The 18,830-nt window shown below is 41.8% G+C and overlaps 1 protein-coding gene across 1 annotated transcript in view; it reads left to right on the forward strand.

Annotated features, from left to right (window-relative positions):
- Positions 1 to 18,830, forward strand: part of TET2 (tet methylcytosine dioxygenase 2) — a 75,024-nt gene that overhangs the window by 49,552 nt on the left and 6,642 nt on the right. The window contains exons 2-8 of the mRNA XM_075149672.1: positions 870 to 4,260; positions 6,500 to 6,590; positions 10,182 to 10,275; positions 11,439 to 11,647; positions 12,435 to 12,585; positions 14,775 to 14,864; positions 17,468 to 17,605. Of these exons, the coding sequence (XP_075005773.1) occupies positions 870 to 4,260; positions 6,500 to 6,590; positions 10,182 to 10,275; positions 11,439 to 11,647; positions 12,435 to 12,585; positions 14,775 to 14,864; positions 17,468 to 17,605 (4,164 nt within the window). The remainder of the gene's footprint in view (positions 1 to 869; positions 4,261 to 6,499; positions 6,591 to 10,181; positions 10,276 to 11,438; positions 11,648 to 12,434; positions 12,586 to 14,774; positions 14,865 to 17,467; positions 17,606 to 18,830) is intronic.

The raw sequence follows: 18,830 nt of genomic DNA on the forward strand, positions 1-18,830 counted from the left end.
TAAAATACAAAGAGTATATGAGAAAATGGGATTTTCTATCCAAAAAAAGAAGAAAAAAATCCTAGCTCCACAGCTGTGGGGCTCAGTTCAAAACCCAAATGCATAGTTTAAGCCATGCTTGATGTCTATATGTAAATTTGAAAGGATATTAATACCTGAAAAAACACCACTTCCATCAAACCTTTCAGAAATCTCTTGATTTGTTTCTGTCAACATTTCCAAGATGTTGATGAACTGTAAGAGTTCCTATGGACAGCAATCAAGCGTGGCTTTGTCTCTCATGTGTATCGTGCCACTTGCGTGGTCTTTAGGAATGCCAGTTTTAAAACACCTTGTCAGACAGCTGAAGACAGGAAAAAGGAGGTTTTCCCCTCTAATTGGCAAGCTTGGTGGCAATAATCCTTCAAGTCACACAAAAGAGGTTTGGCACACTTAATCAAATAACGGGATTAGCACCAAGTCTGGGAACCATGGTTTTGGCATGACTTTCTGCCTTACCAAGGGGAAAAAGTGACAACAGAGGAGTCTATGCAAATCATTCAAAAGCAGAGAGTATTTTTTGCACCATTAGGAGAGATTTTTTTGGTAAAATATCTGCTTGTGTGTTAAACGGGGGTAAGGAGCCACTCTGTATTTTCACTCTTTTCATCTTGAAGAGCAAACCTTAAAGAAAAAAGGGAGACATGCGGCTGCAAAATGCGATAGGATAGTGAAACACCCCTCCTGGGTGCACCTGCGAGTGCACATTGTGTGTGGGAGCTGGTCAGGACAATGTATGCTTGAATGCTGCAGGAATTGTCAGTAATTGGCTGTCCATCAATGGAAACTAAAATTGACTTAGATTCTCTCCCATTTCTTTCCTCTTTCAGATACGTTCAGAGGGTAGCCTTGTGGATGGCCCCGGAGCAGGCCAGATGGAACAGGACAGAACCAACCATGTTGACGGCAATAGATTGAGTCCATTTCTAATACCGCAATCTTCTCACGTTTGCCAGGCAGAGCCTTCTGCAGTGAAGCTACGGAATGGAAGTCCAGCAACAGAGAGGCCTGAAGTTGAAGTAAATGGAGACCACAAGCGACTATTCATTAAAAGCAACTATGGAGTGCCCCACCTGAAGGGAAGTCCAAACAACCGCGTTAGCCCTGACCTTTTACAAGAAAAGAAAGTATATTCCAAATATATGCAAAATGGTGGGATAAAACGCACTTTTAGTGAGCCCTCTCTGTATGGACTTCATGAGAGCAAGAAAGTGAAACAAGACAAAGAGGTAAACGGAGAAAAAGCTGAGCCAGAGGATAATAATGAAAAACCGAGCGTCTCCAATTGTTACAGTGAGAAGAAACACGAGAGTTTTACAGGACAAGAAAATGAAGTTTCAGATTTGATACAGTCTACAAGATACAACAGTGGTGGTTCAGAAAACCCTCATGACCTCCTGATTCAGGATGAGCAGGAGCGGGAAAACATTCATTGCCACAACAGGGATATTGTCTTACTATTTAAGAACAAGGCAGTGCCAATGCCTAATGGTGCTACAGTTTCTGCCTCTTCCATGGAAAGCATGCATGGTGAACTCCTGGAGAAAACACTGTCTCAATATTATCCAGAACATGTTTCCATAGCAATGCAGAAGAACACATCTCATATCAATGCCATTACCAGTCAGGCTACTAATGAGTTGTCCTATGAGACAACGCATTCATCCCATACCTCAGGGCAGATCACTTCCCCACAGACCTCAAACTCTGAGCTGCCTCAAGTGCCAGCTGTAGTGGTTACTGAGGTCTACAATGCAGAAGACTCCAGTAAACCACCTGTATTGCCAGGTAGCTGTTTGCTTCAGAAACCAGAACTACAGCTACCGCAACAGATTCCGGGCTATGATCCACACCGGTTACCCGTAGGAAACAGTACTGTTCGTGGAAGCGTAGGGCAGGTTCCCAACCAAGACCGCTTTCTAAGTTCCAGCAGTAACCTGCAAGCTCAGAGCGCCGCTCTGGAAAGGTTTTCTGAGCAAGCAGAAAAAAATGGTGCTTTCTTTAAACAGAACTCAACGTTTCACAAAGATTCCTCCACTCCTCCTGCTCCGGAAATGAGCCATGCACTGTCCGTCGTGGTGCGAGAAGGACACCATTCCTATGACAACAGATGTGATGAAACTCTTCCTGGGGAGATAAAAAAGGAAGGGCAACAGCAGGGACCAATGTCAGAGAGTCCCGGCCTCAGCCAGCAACAACTTCACCCTCAGCAGAAACTTCCGCAACAGGCACAAACGTCACAAGAAGATGTCAGTGAAAGCAACCCGCAAGCTGCTGTGGCCGCCTCAATTCAGCAGCGCCCAGAAGAAATTAAGCCGGCGTCAGAGCCTCCCCTCCAAAACCTGCAAGCACGTGGAAGTGAGGGTGAGTTGCAGCAACACTATCAGCATTTCCCAGGACAGAGAGAACCCGAGATTCCTCCCGACAAAGAAAAGGACCAAGTGAAAGAGCCTGTGCAACAGGCTCAATATTATTCAAAACCAGCCTGGATAGAACTGGTTTCCACCCAGTTCCGCCAGGGAGAGCCTCCCCAAAAGCCCAGTGAAGCGTTATTGCGATCAATTCTTCAGTTCCAGGCACACACAGCCGAAACAGCCTATACAAAACAGTATGCTGGAAGTCCTGATGCATTAAAGGGGCCTTCAGGACAGCCCCAGAGCCAGAAGATAATGCAACAGGAACAAATTCCTCCGCTGTACAAAAGCGAGACCTCCCAGCTGCAGCCGCATCCCACAGCTGACCAGCAGCTGCCGTTCCAGAAACACTCACCGCAGCCACAGCTCACGAAGATGGATTCCCTACTCAAGTCCCAAGTGCAGCAACATGCTCCTCAGCAGCTCCATTTCCAGCAAAGACCAGAACAACAACCTGAACAGCCTTTAGGGGCCCCGTTGAAACAGCAGCACTTGAATCCCCAGCCAGGGGAAAATGAGCAATTCTTGCATTCACACATTTTGCAACAGATGCTTCAAAAACAGGCACAGCAGGTGCAACTGCCGTGCAGTCCACAGCTAACCCCAAACCAGCAACAGGCTCTGCAAATGAAAAATAAAGACCTGCCCCAAACCATTTCCCACTCCCAAAGCAATGCTGAGCAGCCGCTAGACAGGACATCCTTCAATCAACTTAAAGGAGATGAATGTTTTCAAACTGGGAATAAGTACATGAAATCAACTGCATTCCCACTGCATAACCCTCAGCTAGGCCTAGAAAAGGTACAGAGCATTAACAACAAAGCTCCCCTTTACACGCAGAAAGCAAACGCTAGTCTGCAGCATCCCTGCCCAAACAACATGCACTTGATTTCTGAGAAGAAAGAAAACGCCGCAAATATTGAACGCTTTGGAGCCAACAAAATGCAGGACTTGCAACATGTGCAGTATTTTTCAAATAGCTTGACCACAAAGCAAGATGTGAATCACTGTTTTCAAGAACAAGAGCAACAGACACAACAAGCTTCAGTTATACAGCTACCACCACTCCAGCAAACACAATGCTACGGTGGTAGTCTGAACCAAGATCTCCCGAGCCAACAAGCTACACAGATTCCTCAGCGGTACTTACCACACAGCCAGCAAACTGCCCCACATGCTCAAGACCAGAGAGGCTGTCATTTGCAGTCCCAAACCCCTAAGGATTTTCAAAAGCATGCTGCTCTAAGGTGGCATCTCTTGCAAAAACAGGAGCAACAAGCATACCAGCAACCCAAAACCGAGATTGGTCCCAGTGCAGCGCGCAAGCCTATAAAAATTGAGGCTGGCACAAAGTCGAACGTCTGCATGCGTCCATCAACTGGACAGCTGGAAAACAAAATGTGGAAAAAAACAATTAAACAAGAGAATCAGCACTTTGGCTGTGAGAACATGCAACAAAAGAGCATCATCGAGACAATGGAACAGCAGCTAAAACAGATACAGGTCAAATCACTGTTTGATCACAAGACTTTTACTATCAAATCACCTAAACATGTGAAGGTTGAAACAGCAGGCCCTATTACCATCCTATCAAGAAATACCAGTGCTGCAGATTTTGACACTCAGACCCCAACCTTAGATCAGCAAGCAAACTTGTCTGCTGAGAAAACCCCGACCAAAAGAACAGCTGGAACTGTTCTCAATAATTTTTTAGACTCACCTTCCAAGTTATTGGATACTCCTGTAAAAAATTTATTGGACACACCTGCCAAAACCCAGTATGATTTCCCATCTTGCAGCTGTGTTGGTAAGTGCTGAGATGTACTAAAAACATACTAGTTCGTAGGAAGGAAATGAGCCTTCAAGTTGGGATCGCAGGGTTAGTTGGATGTTTTTGTTGGAGGATTTTTTGGGTTGGTTTTTTTTAGAACAGTAATTAGTAAAGACTTATAAAATTGCAGTTTTATACACTTATGCCTACTCCACTTATCCAACCCTACACACGGGCCCTTTCTCAATATTTCATAAAGCAATTACCTATTTGCTTTTTCAGTCAGAATGCTTATGGCCAGTAATATATCCCCTCACATCCATTCTCCTCGAGCAGCAGACATGTAATGACAACCTGCTGATAAAAAGCAGGTCATAACTTTATAATCTAATTTATTCGTCAAGGTTAGATATAGCATTTATAAAATATGTCCTGGGTCCAAAACTTGAGATCCTTATGCCATTTTTTGCTCTAACTGCTAAAGTTTCCTTCAGTAAAGCCTAAGCAAAGAAGGGATGACAGATTATTCCTCACTTGTTGCAACAGTTTATCCTCCCTTTCACGCACTTGTCTCCTGCAAGGCTAAAGAGATCAGCAGTTTCTTAGAGAAGCTACGCAAGCAGCACCAGAAAAGCAGCAAGGGGGACTCTCAGTGTTTCTTCATGGCATACTCGATCTCCAAAAGCTGGAAGAATAGAGCAGAGGGAAGAAAAGTAGAGTGACAGGCATGGCCCCGTAGCCTGAGCTTCCATACAGCACTGGCACTGCACATAGCCAGGTCTAACAGGCACTTTCAGACTCTACTGGATAAACTGAGACAAAAGGTTCAGCACCAAAAATGGGAAAAAAAAAGTCATCCTTGTTATAGCTTCACTTACTGCAATTTTGTACCAACTATAAAAGAGGAAAGTTGAACCAATGCTCCTCCAAAACTGCAAAATGGAGTTTCCTTTTCGAACGCTTGGGGCTATGTCTCAGAGATGATCCATGGGAACATAAAGAGGAGATAGTGGATTTCCAAAGCTCCCAGGAAGAAAACTGGAAGCCAGTTCCTTGCTGTTCCTTGTTGTTTTATAAGAAACAATCTACAAAATGTCATTTTTTTGAAAACACTGAAGTTGTTTGGGTTTTTTTTCTTGAGACGGTTTCTCCAGTGTAGTTGACACAAGTTTTTCTAGCAATCATTTCATTATTCTCACTATTTTTTAGCCAGTACTGCAACCACTAACTAAGCATAAGTCCTTATTCTCCACTTGCATTTTAATTCTTCAGTCTTAGCAGACCCTCTAGGAAATAAAGGAACATGAAACTTAGTTCCTGTCCTCTTTGAAGAGCACAGTGCCACAGCGTAATCGATAGGGTTTATTGCTCTTTCCTACCAATACTTGACCTTAGTAAGATTAAATTAAGCCATTCCCCCATTGGCATGTTCAGGTTTATAGCATGCCTTCATCATGCTTCCGGAGGCTGTACGTCAAGAGCAGCATCACCTCATCCAGCCTTTGGAGTTAGCATGGCAGAAAGCATAAAGTCAGGCCTCAGACAAGTCAGCACAGCTCCACCATCTCCTCCCGAACCCAAGGCGAGCCTGGCCATTTCTTTCTCACTGCTGGAGCCTGCCTCCTGGTATCAGACCAAGAATATAGCATATATTGCGAATGCTGACATGGTCCTACCTACATACAGAAAGCTGAGGCCACATTCTTAGCATACAAGCATTTTGACTAAACCTTATGTCGGATTTCTTTCAGCAAACTTGTTTTTTTTGATTCCACAGAGTCTTTCTGTGCGTGGCAGAAATTCTTTCTGTAACCTTACTGGCCACTTTCTGAAGCTGTAGGTTCCTACACTGTAACTGAATGTCTGCTGAAAAACAAGTACTGTACAGCTCACTAACGTCAATATTTACCGTTGTTATCCCATTTATCCTCCTTTCTAGATACTGGGAGAGGAGGAAGTGGGAGAAGGAGAAACAATTGTTCGGTGATAACAGGAAAATGCCTTTTGAATTTCAGCGTAGAGCCCCAGATGTGAAACAACCATTTGTGCTAGCAAAAGGCACACAGTCTGTATCACGGCTATTTTCAGGATTAGGCACGTGCTTTGCATGTTTTGTACAAATTGTGTGGGCATACTTTAGACATAAGTGTTTGAAAACTCTGACCCCAGACCCATGCAGCAGTATTCTAACGACCTAGATGTAAGCTTTGCAATGTGACTTTTTACATTAAAGAATTAAGCTTCGAAGTAATAACCTTTATTTTGTTTTAAACAGAGCAAATTATTGAAAAAGATGAAGGTCCTTTCTATACCCATCTAGGAGCCGGTCCTAATGTGGCAGCTATTAGAGAAATCATGGAAGAAAGGTAATTAGTGCAAAGGCACAGGGCAGATTAACGTTTATCCTTTTGTGGATGTCAGAATTTTTCCAGCTTTTGCACATAAAGAAATAAACAATTGCAAATCAAGTAATTACTTGTAGGCTTAGCTACTCCAGTGTTGCCAACATTACGCACTGTGCTATTCACCAGAGAGTCACAATATTTGACAGGGCTAATAGTCTGCTGGCTGGCACAGGCTGCGCACTTTGAGACAGATGCCAGCAAACCCAAGCAGGAACAAGTATTCACCAGCCTGCCAAGCAAGACGTTTGGCAATGGCTGCAAAAGCAGGCGTAGACCTGGTGTTCCCTCTGGGTAGGAGAATGCCACGGTAGAAGGAAGATGAAGAGCAGAATACCAAACTCCAAAATTAGCTCTCCCCTGCCCCAAATTACTAAGTATATAGTACAACCCTAAAGGGCTAAATCTAACTTGGTCACATCCAGAGGAGTGCCACAAAATTGTTGGATAGGACTTCAGCCCAAGAATCAATAAGTAGTTTTGTGAAAAGACATCCCCCTTCCTCGGAGTATTACACAAAACCAGCCTTACCTTGATTGTAGACAACCCCTGTATTGTGTTGCATCCTGTGATATATTTGTTACATCAAAGCCAACTAAACCAGGAATTTTGAATGGCACAGAATGGATACATGATTTAAAAATATGTGTAAGTGCAAAACCCACCAGCCTTTCTAAGGTATTTAAATTCAAAACTGTCACAAAAGTGACTTCTGCACTGTGAATTCTGCATTACTTGTAGCTTTTGAATTGCATAGACATTAATGGCCAGATTTTTAAAGGTATCTGGGAATTCAGTTCCGCTCTGAACAAACAAGCAAACAAAAAGCTCCCCAGTAAGTCAGAGACAAATGGGAATTTTATTTGTTCATACCTTAAAAATCTGGACTTCAGAACTGCAAAGAAGCTCCAGCTAGTTGCAGAACCAAAAGCTAAGGAGCACCATTTCTTAGCAAGGTCTGTTAGCTTGTGCTCATCACTGCACAACCATGGGCCACTTAGGGCATATTAAACCCTTTGGATTACCTCTAAGTCCTAAGGTCCTTTCTCTTTCTTAGTACCTCCTTCCCTGTGACTCCTGTGCAGGGTTTGCCCCAATACTTGTTTTCAGCTTTGTGAGCAGCTCAAATGCATGTAAGATACATAAATCAGCTTCTTTCTGCAAAGGGGGAGTGAACACTGACCCTCCTGAGAAGCTTCTTACAATTTGTTATCTTCAGAGCTCTTATTGACTGGTTAATTCTTTAGTATTTACAAAGAATAAATAAAAGAGGAAGGTCATTCATGTCATGATGTCAATTATTAGAGATGAAACTTTTTTCATTTCTTTACTTTGGAATGTAATTTTTCATCCTTAATATTGACCTCACCTTTTTTCTTTTTTTTTTTCTTTTTTTTTTTTTTTTGCATTAATTTCATTTTATGTTGGCAGAAGGAAATCCTGAGAGATTATAGATAACATGCATCTACTCAGCCAGGTTCAGCAGAATATAGCAGCAGCCACTTGAACAATGGCTAGTTTTCAACTGTTCATATGGTATGAACTGTGTGATTCCCTGACTGAAGAACTCCAGAACTCCTCCTCGTTAGTTAATTTTGTATCCCTAAGTAAAAAAAGCACTTAACTATAGAGATACTCTCAAGCACATGTGTGCAGTTGGTGACACTAATCACAACTGAAGCACTTTTAAACTGGCTTCCCATGAATATGGATTGACTTTTAAGGTATCAGCACTGCCAAACAAACCAGGATTTGGATTTAGACTTACAGTTAATATTTTAGCTACACCAGAACAAATTCCTTGCAGAATCCATGGTGGATACATACATTTTACCTCTTCCTTCTCCCAGTCCCTACTTCGTGCTCAGCGAGTTTTGCTCTGGTTTTAAAGCCAATCAACTCTGGCCTGAAAGCAAGCATGACGAACATCAGGCACAAATTCCTTTGTGACAGTTGAAAAGATTTGAGGCAAAGTCCATTTCATTTCCAGTGTGTAATGCACAACGTATTTCTCTAGCAGCATCCGCACAGTTGTCCTGCAATCCAGATTAGCAAATTGATAGAAAACATTAAGATTTAAAAATGTTTTTTTTTATGTGGTTAATTAAAGAAACAAATGTATACTAACATCCAAGCCTAAGTAGGAAAAAGTGACCTAACAGTTGCCTGCAGAACATGTGTAGTACAACTTGATTTTATTTGTATAATTTCCTGTGACACTGAAATTTCACAATGAGATCACATCTAAAAATAAGAATTTTTCATTTCCTTTACAGGACAGAAGTTTAAATACAAATATTTGCTCTTAAATATGTCACCAAGATTTTGGTGCAAAAACAAGAGGGATGAAAGGTCAAAAGTTCTCAAGGCATCATTAAATGGTTGCATAACAGGAAGGCGCTATCTTGATTGCTCTATAGGTAACAGGCAAAGAACAAGGAGATTGTGATTTAGTCCCCACACTTGGTTATATTAAAAAAAAGAAAAAAGTAACGCCAATGAGAGTGGCAGAATTCAGGAAACGGTGATGGAAATGCAATCTGCCCAGTCCCCAAAATGCAGCCGAGTCAACGCGGTAGCTGGATCTGTAATGTTGCAGGCACTGAGGTTTCTAATGCACAGCCTCACCCGAGACCTGGTGTGCTCTGGGGCTCAGCAGGTGGGCACCCCGCAGCTGCAGCAGCCGGGGAGAGGTCTGGCCAGACAACATGCCTGGAGGTGGCTTAACAGGTCTGATGCTTTTTATTGATTCAAGATTTGCTTCACTTAGCATTTGCTGCATATTTCCACCTGGTCCATCAGAGGATGTGGAAAGTGGATCCCATTTGCTCTGGGTAACAGCACTACTTGCATGTAGGGCTAAATTCTGCCTTGATGGCATAATCACCTTGATTAAATGCTTCAGCAAGAGCTGAGCTTGCCCACCTCGGTCGCCAGGAGGTACACAAACGACATCATTTGAGGGCACCTTGTGATCCTAATTCAGTATAGAAGTCAGGCAGAAGTAAATAAGTAACAATTTATGAGCGGATAATAAAGTAAAGGAAATAGATATGATGCAAATTAATCATCACTTAACTGATTCACACTGTATCTAAGACGGAAACAAGCACAGAAAATTATAATGGAGTGACTACTGCATGCCAGCTGTTCCATGACAACTTAATTATATACATTTCAGAGTAATAACTTTAAGTTTAACCCAGAAATTAAAGAAAAATGTAAAATTCCTCCCCAAAATAGAGAGACTTCAAGTCCACTTTTCAGAATGCTATCTATAACAAATTCTCTACAGAAACAGTTAAAAGATTTGGGAATATTAATGTGATACGGATAATTTTTACTCATCCATGATGTATTAAAGACATTTGCCTCTCTTAACGTATCAATCCACCACTATAATAAAATCAGCAAGATAAACCGCATTGCCCATCCCTCCCTGTAATTCATAGTGTTTATTTTTTTAAGATAAGACTGGCAAATGTGCTCCATCTTTTCAGTGTTCATATAGAACCAAATGAATCTGCTTATTGTACATATTTTTGTTTGTTTAAGATTTGGACAGAAGGGTAAAGCTATAAGGATTGAGAGGGTTGTCTACACTGGGAAAGAAGGCAAAAGTTCTCAAGGATGTCCAATTGCTAAATGGGTAAGTGATGTACACAAATGTTAAGACTAATCTACTTCAGTATGATGGTTCATGCAAGCAGACAGCATTGACATGTCCTTCTGTTAGTTGACACTATGAAACTTAAAATAGCTCAATGGCAGCAGTAGCACAGGACTCCTGTAGCCTGCTCCCACCCCTGTCTCTCACACTCCATTTACTTGTTACATGGAGAATGGCAAGAATAAAATTTGGCTTAAAGGTATGAAAACCCAAGAAGGAAGGCAGTTTCTCTTAGATTTAAGATTCACAACACCAGACATTCTCATTGCTGTTTAATTTTAGCTTACAAGTAAGTCCAGTAAGTGCACCACTATGATGTTTTTAAAATGCACTCCCAGTTCGAGAGAGGCATTAGGACACCCTCTTAGCAAACACTGTCGTACTTTGGCACAAATGACCGAGTGGTTTGGGTAGGCTGGGGAAAGACGGGATGAGGAAAAACTAATACATGATTATAGTCTTTACGCATGCCAGACGGCACCTTTTTGTCAGAAATACCCACAGTAGCACAAGCACTGAGAAGCAGGGACACTTTTATTTGAACAACATCTACTGCTTTCCTCTCATCACTGTAATGTTTGTATGTAGTAAGGGCAGGTCACAAAAGTGAGTGGCTGATTACAAGTTTAGCTGCGTAAGTCTGGGAGGGAAAGGGAGAAAGCTCCTGTGCCCAGTTATTTAGTCCCTTCCTTAGCTGCCTGCCTTTCCCCGCGTGGCTCCTGCCCTAAGCGCAGGTGTCCACCATCCAGCTCTGTGCAGGGAGGGCATCTCACTGCTCACTTCCTTTTGCCCACTAATCAAACTAGACCACTTACACCATAGCACAGGTTCAGGAGAATGTTCCTGCTGAATCAGAGCATGAGGGATACCTTTACAAAGCTGGTTTCCACCACCATGGCTTTCCATGCCATCAGTCAAGCTTAGCCTCTTGGAGTCCACTTCATTAAACAGAATAGGTAGCCCTGGCCCTTATCGCTAAACAAGAAAAATGGACCGAGTTGCCAGAAACAGAGGAACAGAGAGGTAGAAGTAACCTCCTCACACGCACACCAATGCTGAGGTTTCCTATTCTCTTGCTCTTCACATTAAGAAACGCATTGTTTGTGTTGGGGCTCTGGGGGTGTGTGTTGCTGTGCATGCAGGTAGTCCGCAGAAGCAGTCAGGAGGAAAAGCTACTCTGTTTGGTGCGCGAGCGAGCGGGCCACACGTGTGAGACGGCCGTGATCGTGATTCTCATCCTGGTCTGGGAGGGAATCCCAACAAGCCTGGCCGACAAGCTCTACTCCGAACTCACCGACACCCTGAGGAAGTATGGCACGCTCACAAACCGGCGGTGCGCCCTGAACGAAGAGTAAGTGGAACAAAGGGTACGCTTGCCAAACTTGCAACCCCACCTTCAGCCTCGGACCTGGCACCTCCGCTCGTCCTATTACCCTGAAATACGCATAACCTTTCCAACTATTTCAGGCAGTTTGAAAACCCAAAACCTTGTGAGAAAAGCAAAGTAAACATTCTTATAAATCAGGGAAAAACATCTTCCCAGAGTTTTGAAGCATCTCGGTATATATAAAGAAAGAGATCTCAGCAGGGCGCAGGACAGCAGATACCTCAACCTTGAAATAAAAACTAGATGCACTAAATCATACTGTAAGTCTACAGAAGCTAGCCTGAATCTAAAGAAAGTGCACTATATCGTTTTCCCATTTCTTTCTGATAGCGAAGAACATTTAGACCAAAATTAACATAGCTATCACTGTATGTTACTACGGCTTCATGGGTAGAGTTATATTTCAGGAATTATTGCTTAGTCCCTGTCAGAGGGCTCCGACAGTCTTGCAGTGCCATCAGCATATGCCCCTTTCAGGTGCCACGAATATCACTACCTAGCAAGGCACCATACAAACATACCCTCTTCCGAGCAAAGCCAGGTTTCTCATAGAAGCATAGAAACCCCACAGTCCTTGCTTTGCAACCATGAAATTATTCACTCTGATAAATTCTTCTAACACGTTTGCCTCCCTCTTTCATTTCTTCATTATTTACTGATGGAAGACAATCCAAGACCAGTGAGCGCACGCTGCGGGAGCGCCCCAGGGTGACCCGCCTGCTGCTAACAGCCATATTCTCATATTTTTCAGACGGACTTGCGCATGTCAAGGGCTGGACCCTGAAACTTGTGGTGCTTCATTTTCCTTTGGTTGCTCCTGGAGCATGTACTACAATGGTTGTAAGTTTGCCAGAAGCAAGATTCCAAGAAAGTTTAAGCTGATGGGGGATGACCCAAAAGAGGTTGGTGTCCATTTCTAAAATGAGCCTCATTTGCAAGGAAATGTCTTCTGTCACGCTGCAAATAGAGATACAGTACAAGAGACCAGGGGCCAGAGCTCTGCCTGAATGGCATACATGTAGGGTAATTAAATAACTGCCAGTCAAAACTGATTGATTCCAGTCACTGAGTCAGCTGAATTGACTGTCCAAATTCTGACAGCTAGTAAAAGCCCTGAGACTTGAAACCATGTTTGCAGGCTTTCACAATTAGAGGAGAGGGCACAGCCTGAATAATTGTGGCTGTATTAGGCCTGCAACTGGGCATTCCCCAGTGGCAGAGCAGAAAGTTTACCAACTGAAGGCACATAACATTGCAACTGGGAACCAGAGCAGACTGCATGGAGACAAACATGTTGAAACTCTGAGATGACAATAGGAAGAAGAGGATAGGAAGACTCATTCTACATACAGTCCTGCCCCACTGAATGTTTCCAGACTGGGATCTGTGTTACAGCAAACTGGCAACTGTTTAAAGCGAGTCAGAGTAATAAAAAAAAACACTGACCTTAGCCTGGGCATGACATACCTTTGAAGTTATGACTACAGCGACTCCTGGACACCTCCAGCTAGTCATGTGTCTGGGAGGCTCCAACGGCCCAATCTGTTTTTTGGCAAGCACGTGCAAATTTAGTCCCTTGCTTGTGTACTGACACATAGGTCCACAGCTTTCACTGTATTCTGGTGTCTCACACAAATCCAAGCATTTCTTTCACATGATCAGAGAGCTGGGTACTTCTGCATCCTATGGCCTGTGCTGAGAATAGCACACTATTTAAAATATCATCATAATTAACATACAGTTTTTCCTCCCCACTGCTCTTCTACGGCCCCAAGAATTACAGAGTAGCTCTCCTTCAGTCATGCTGCGGCACAAAGCCTTCTTTATCATAGCCTGCAATCCTAAACCTGCTAAATTTTCTAAGCTGGATACCTGGCCAGAGCCCACCGGGGCACTCTTCCAACTTGCATTCCTGGATTTACTTCCCATAGAAGCCAGAGCTGGGCAGGGGAGATGGTTTTACCCTCCAGTCTTGTTCTCACACAAAGTTGGGGGCAGCCAAGGCATGCATCCAGGGGCTGGGTCCCATAGCATAGACACAGTTTATAGACAACACAAATAGGATCCTTACCAATAAAAACTAGAAGTTACACTTAAAAATGGTAACCTACGGGCCATACAAAAGCTCCAAGTTCTGGCAGCAGCCACAAGGTCACAGATTTTTTGACAATTTCATAATGTCAATTTGGAGTCCCAAACTAGGATATAGTCCCATAGTAGGAGATACAAACTTTTAATGCACCTACACGTCTCTCTCAAACCCATAGGTTTTTCACAGCGCTTCACACATTCCTAAAGTATACAAACTCCTAAAAACAAGTATACCACTCCAGTATGCCACTGTTCTTTATGCACATGAAATTAAAAATAAGGGCCTCATACACGCAAGGTTTTGAATTTGGGGTTCTCATCCTGCAAGGATGGAGAACAACTTTGGAGTATGTTATTAGAGTACATCATTTTTAAAGAGCCCTTCATTTTGAGAGTGTGTACCTCTCCTTATAGAAAAAAAAGTGTGGTCATTCCTACCCCCATATCACCAACTACTAGACACATCCACATTCTTCATTGCTTAAGAATTGGGAACTTTTTGAAGTCTGCAGTATTTAAATACTTTTAAATTGCTGCATGAAAAGATATTTCAGTGTGTTGAAGTGCTGTCATTGCAATGTGCAAAACCCTTAAATTAGCCAGATTTACTTGATGGACCATTCTGATATTATTTCTCTCAAGCTTTCTGAAGAGTATTATTCTCCCAAAACTCCAGTACGGAAAATAATGAGGGTCATCTTGCTTGGATCTAAAACATCTCCATGTTAAAGAATGTGATTCTTTTTAATATAAACCAAATCAAGATCATAGTATATGATGTCGTCTTGCAAGGATCACACTACACTACTACTTCATTACTTTAAAGGCTGTGAAACAATAAAATTAAAAGAAGATTAACAACAATTATTGTCTAAACAAGAATGACAATGGTCTAGGCCTTCACACAACTAGTAAACATAATTGTGTAAAGACCCTAACTTCTTAGATCCCATACATACAGTATGGAAATGTCATTGAACTCTATTTCATCTCCTAACAGGAAGAAAAACTAGAATCCAATTTGCAGAATCTGTCAACCCTAATGGCACCTACCTACAAGAAGCTTGCACCTGATGCATATAACAACCAGGTATGGTGGGGAAAAAAGGAATCAAAGTAGTCAGGCAAATAACCTGATTTTTACCACACTTCCCAATGCTTCAACCTTGCACCAAACCATTATGTACATTTTGTGCCAGCATTTCTTTAACAGCAGGGTAAAGACAAATGGAAAAGAACAATTCCACTTAAAATGCTTTCAGAAGTAAAACTAGCAGAATTTGGTCCACTAAATAGAACTAATCTTTTCACCTACATCAATACAATAAAATTACTTCACTCTTGAGCAGAACTCTTCAGCTGTACAACACAAACTTCTGGATTTAGCATGATTCACCAGGTAAACTAGCAAAACAGCCATGAAGATGGTATGAGATTGGCAACAGCGTCAGAAGGCAGTGTATCATATTGCACTCGAGTCCTGACACCACAGTTTCAATTCTGCTCTCTCAAGTGGCAGATGAATGTAGTTTTCACCAAAATAACCATTACAAACATGCTTTTAAAGCAAAGTTTCATATTTGAACACATTCAATCCCGCATACGCGCGCACAAGTGCCTGCACCAGCCTTCTTGCATGAGGGCATCGTGCGTGCGTATTTTCTGTGAAGCAGCGTTCACAGAAAAAAAGCACATTCAAAGCTTTTATGAGGTTCCCAGTTGTGGCTGTCTCTCATCTGCATTCCTTTACCAAACGTCTTTCAGATATTTGCATCGAAATTTGACAACATACTCCTTGCAAACGCATAACTGTTGGCCTTCATATTCGTTGCTCAGGTTCACTACCATTACAGACATTCACAGAACTTATAGTCTCCAAACTATCAGCATCACTGCAAAATACGACATCTTCTTTCTTTCTTGTTGACAGCATTATGCTGTGGCAACCAAGACAAGACAGATTGTTAAGATTTTCAACTGTAACGGAAACAGTAAACTAACACAAAACTGTCCATTTTTATTTGCCGTAAAACTTGCTCCTTTACTGCATATTTAGTAGCAACTAGACAGGGTAAGCAGATTCAGTGCAGACTTACCCAATTTCACTTACCTGATCAGATAATGTTTGGAGACTTATTACGGAGGAAACTGTGGCCGTGTGCCCACTAGCTGTGGTTACCTGTCCAAGTATCTGGGAGACATTCTGCAAGAGAAGAAAGGAAGAAGAAGAAGAAAAAATGAGGGGGTGGTGAACAATAAAATGGTTCTTTGCTTGGGCTGCTTTTCTTTTCCCACAGAAATTCACAATGAACTTTTCTCCATGTAAGCCGTGGTCCTGCCCAACACTTGTTGAAAATACATGCTTTTACAAGTTTCAATTTTTTGCCTTGTGTAATAAAGCATGTATATAGCTTGGCCTATTTCAGGAGTTTCATGCAGACCTTGTATTTGTGGGGAAACCCTGATCAAGCTACTCTCAGTGACTTTAAAGAGAGATGATCGAGGCCTAATTGGTACGGTATCATAAAAGGTTCTAAAACCAAAAAGCCCTAAACCCAATCCCCCTTTGAAAAAGAAATTCCCAGATTTATTCTAATCCAAGTCTGGATTGCTACTGGATTAAAATCTAGAATTGGAAAGGGTCTGTTTTTCCAACTGGACCCAACAGAACATCTCAGAGAATTGTTGCACCAGTGTACTTTAATCAGATAATTATAGCCTTGCTAACATTTCAGACCACTCTCATTTAATTCCAAAGAGGTTTACATGTTTCAAGTTTTGTTCTGCTTTTATTTTCAGATTCCAGGGAAGTAAATATTCCAAATTTAAAAAAAAAAGGTCTGTGAGCAAACTAGACATGTTTTTAGTGATCTTGGATCAAGACTTGGCAAAACTTCTAAGTTCACCTTAACTTAAAATGGGATCCATTAAGTTCCACTACGTGTAGATTTTTTTGCATTCACTTGAAAAGTTCAGGAATTTCAGCAAAGCATTTTACAAACGTGGTTTCATTTCTAATTTTCTAAATAAAATATGAAACCGTCATTTGTCTAAGGCTTGATCTTCCGTTACAAAATCCTTTCTTTTTGTGTAAGGTTTATTGTTGCATTATCAACTCTTTCTAAACCTCCTTAATAATGAGTGCATGGGTAGAAAGTACTGTCTTGACTGAATTATCTCTCCTTTTGGTCAGGGGTTAGAGTTGTACTTAAGCTAATGAAATATATGTTTAGCGCGCCAAAATATTACAAATCAAAAAGCAAATTATTTTTCATGAAGTCATTCTGAAGTCAGTTTTCTAAAGCCATTTTCCCTTAATAGCTTGGTGTATTTCCAGTCTACACAAACATATCACTATTACAGTGCCAGATGCTGAAACCATGCGCTGCATCTGTCATGTAAAAACACCAACCACTGGCAGAGAATCAAAACTAATACGCAAGGAAAAGTATTATTGGCCAGTTTCACAATCACGCCAGAGACAGAAGGTAACAGGGAACAAAGCAGCAAGGAATGAAGTACAGATACAAAATTGCCATCAAATCGCTCGATTTTATTTGCCTTCGAGATCTGTATGTTGCCATCTCCAAGACGTTAGGAGACATGCATGTTGCCACGGCAGAGCATTCAGTGCTAATTCCGTGTACTGCAGCATCCAGCTCAGTTGCAGTGATACCTGTCATCTCTTTCCAGATCGAGTATGAACACAGAGCACCCGAGTGTCGCCTGGGTTTAAAAGAAGGTCGTCCATTCTCAGGGGTCACTGCCTGCCTGGATTTTTGCGCTCATGCTCACAGAGACTTGCACAATATGCAGAACGGGAGTACACTGGTAAGTCCGTGATGCATATAGCCTCCTTACTCCAGCACTAATTTCACATACATAATTAATTCATTATCTCCCGTCTGTTTAAATCTATACTTGCATAACGCAGATTGCTAAAAAAAGAAACATTAAGCAGTAATTGAGCTAACTTATTACCCCCTACACGATTTTTCATTCAAATGAATGAGACTTACGGTGTATTAAAGAAAGGTTTAATACAGAACTGGTAAGAGAGAAACTGTGGAGACAATGCAAAGAAGGTCCCAGCAGGGCTGAAATGCCTGTTTCAGTGTTCCTGGCACAAAATGGTTTATATTTGTCCTCTTGAAATGCTTTTTTTCTAGCAACTTTGGGTTATATCATCTAATAAAATAAAAATGGAAACAAATAACTTCTTTCCAGGAGGGTTTCAGAAGTTGTGGATTTCATTCCTGCTTGGGATGAGCAGAAAGTCTGCAAGCCTTGCCATCCTTTACGTGCCCTTTACTCTCTTCAGTTCTGATCTCTAGCACATACAGCAAAGGTTCTGTAGAAGATACCAGACAAACAAGCTGGTTTTCAATGTGTATTGGTTTGTTTCTGTTCCCTGCCTACTCTCTCTGTGACAATACAGTTGGGGTAAACATGAGGAAGAATAATTTTCAGTTCTGAATAATCATCATGGTTGTAATTTGAAGTAACTACCTAGATTCACAGTGCAGCTGTTATTACAACCAAAGAGCATATCTACTTTTCTTAATACCAACTAAATTTTTCCTGTTTCCAGGGTCTGACTTAATTGACAAGTCAACCACCACCAATACAATATATATTTCTAGCTGAGCTTTCTTCCTAAAACTGGCTGAGGCAATGATTTTGCTACAGAATATGTTTGTATCAGCATCTTTTTTTCCACTGAGATCCTCCCAATATGTTTTAGCTGGAGCTAACACAATGAGCGTGCTGCATGACACAACAGTAACTTCCTTAAACCTTATTATTAACATGACAGTGACTTGCTCCTTTGCAAAGTCTTGGAAGTTGCCATTTTAAGGGGGTGTGAAATACAATGGCAGTATGTTATCTTGCACACTATTTCTAATAGGTAGCTAGCTAATGTATTATAGTGAAAAAATCTTCAGGTGAGTACGAAGTCCCAAGTTCCACTGGTTTAGCTCTCTGGCCAAGGTACAATGGATCACACAGTTTATTTCACATTAGGGTAATCCCTAGCTATACTGTTCATTTCAGC

Source organism: Calonectris borealis, chromosome 4 (assembly GCF_964195595.1).
Source record: "Calonectris borealis chromosome 4, bCalBor7.hap1.2, whole genome shotgun sequence".
Lineage (NCBI taxonomy): Eukaryota > Metazoa > Chordata > Aves > Procellariiformes > Procellariidae > Calonectris > Calonectris borealis.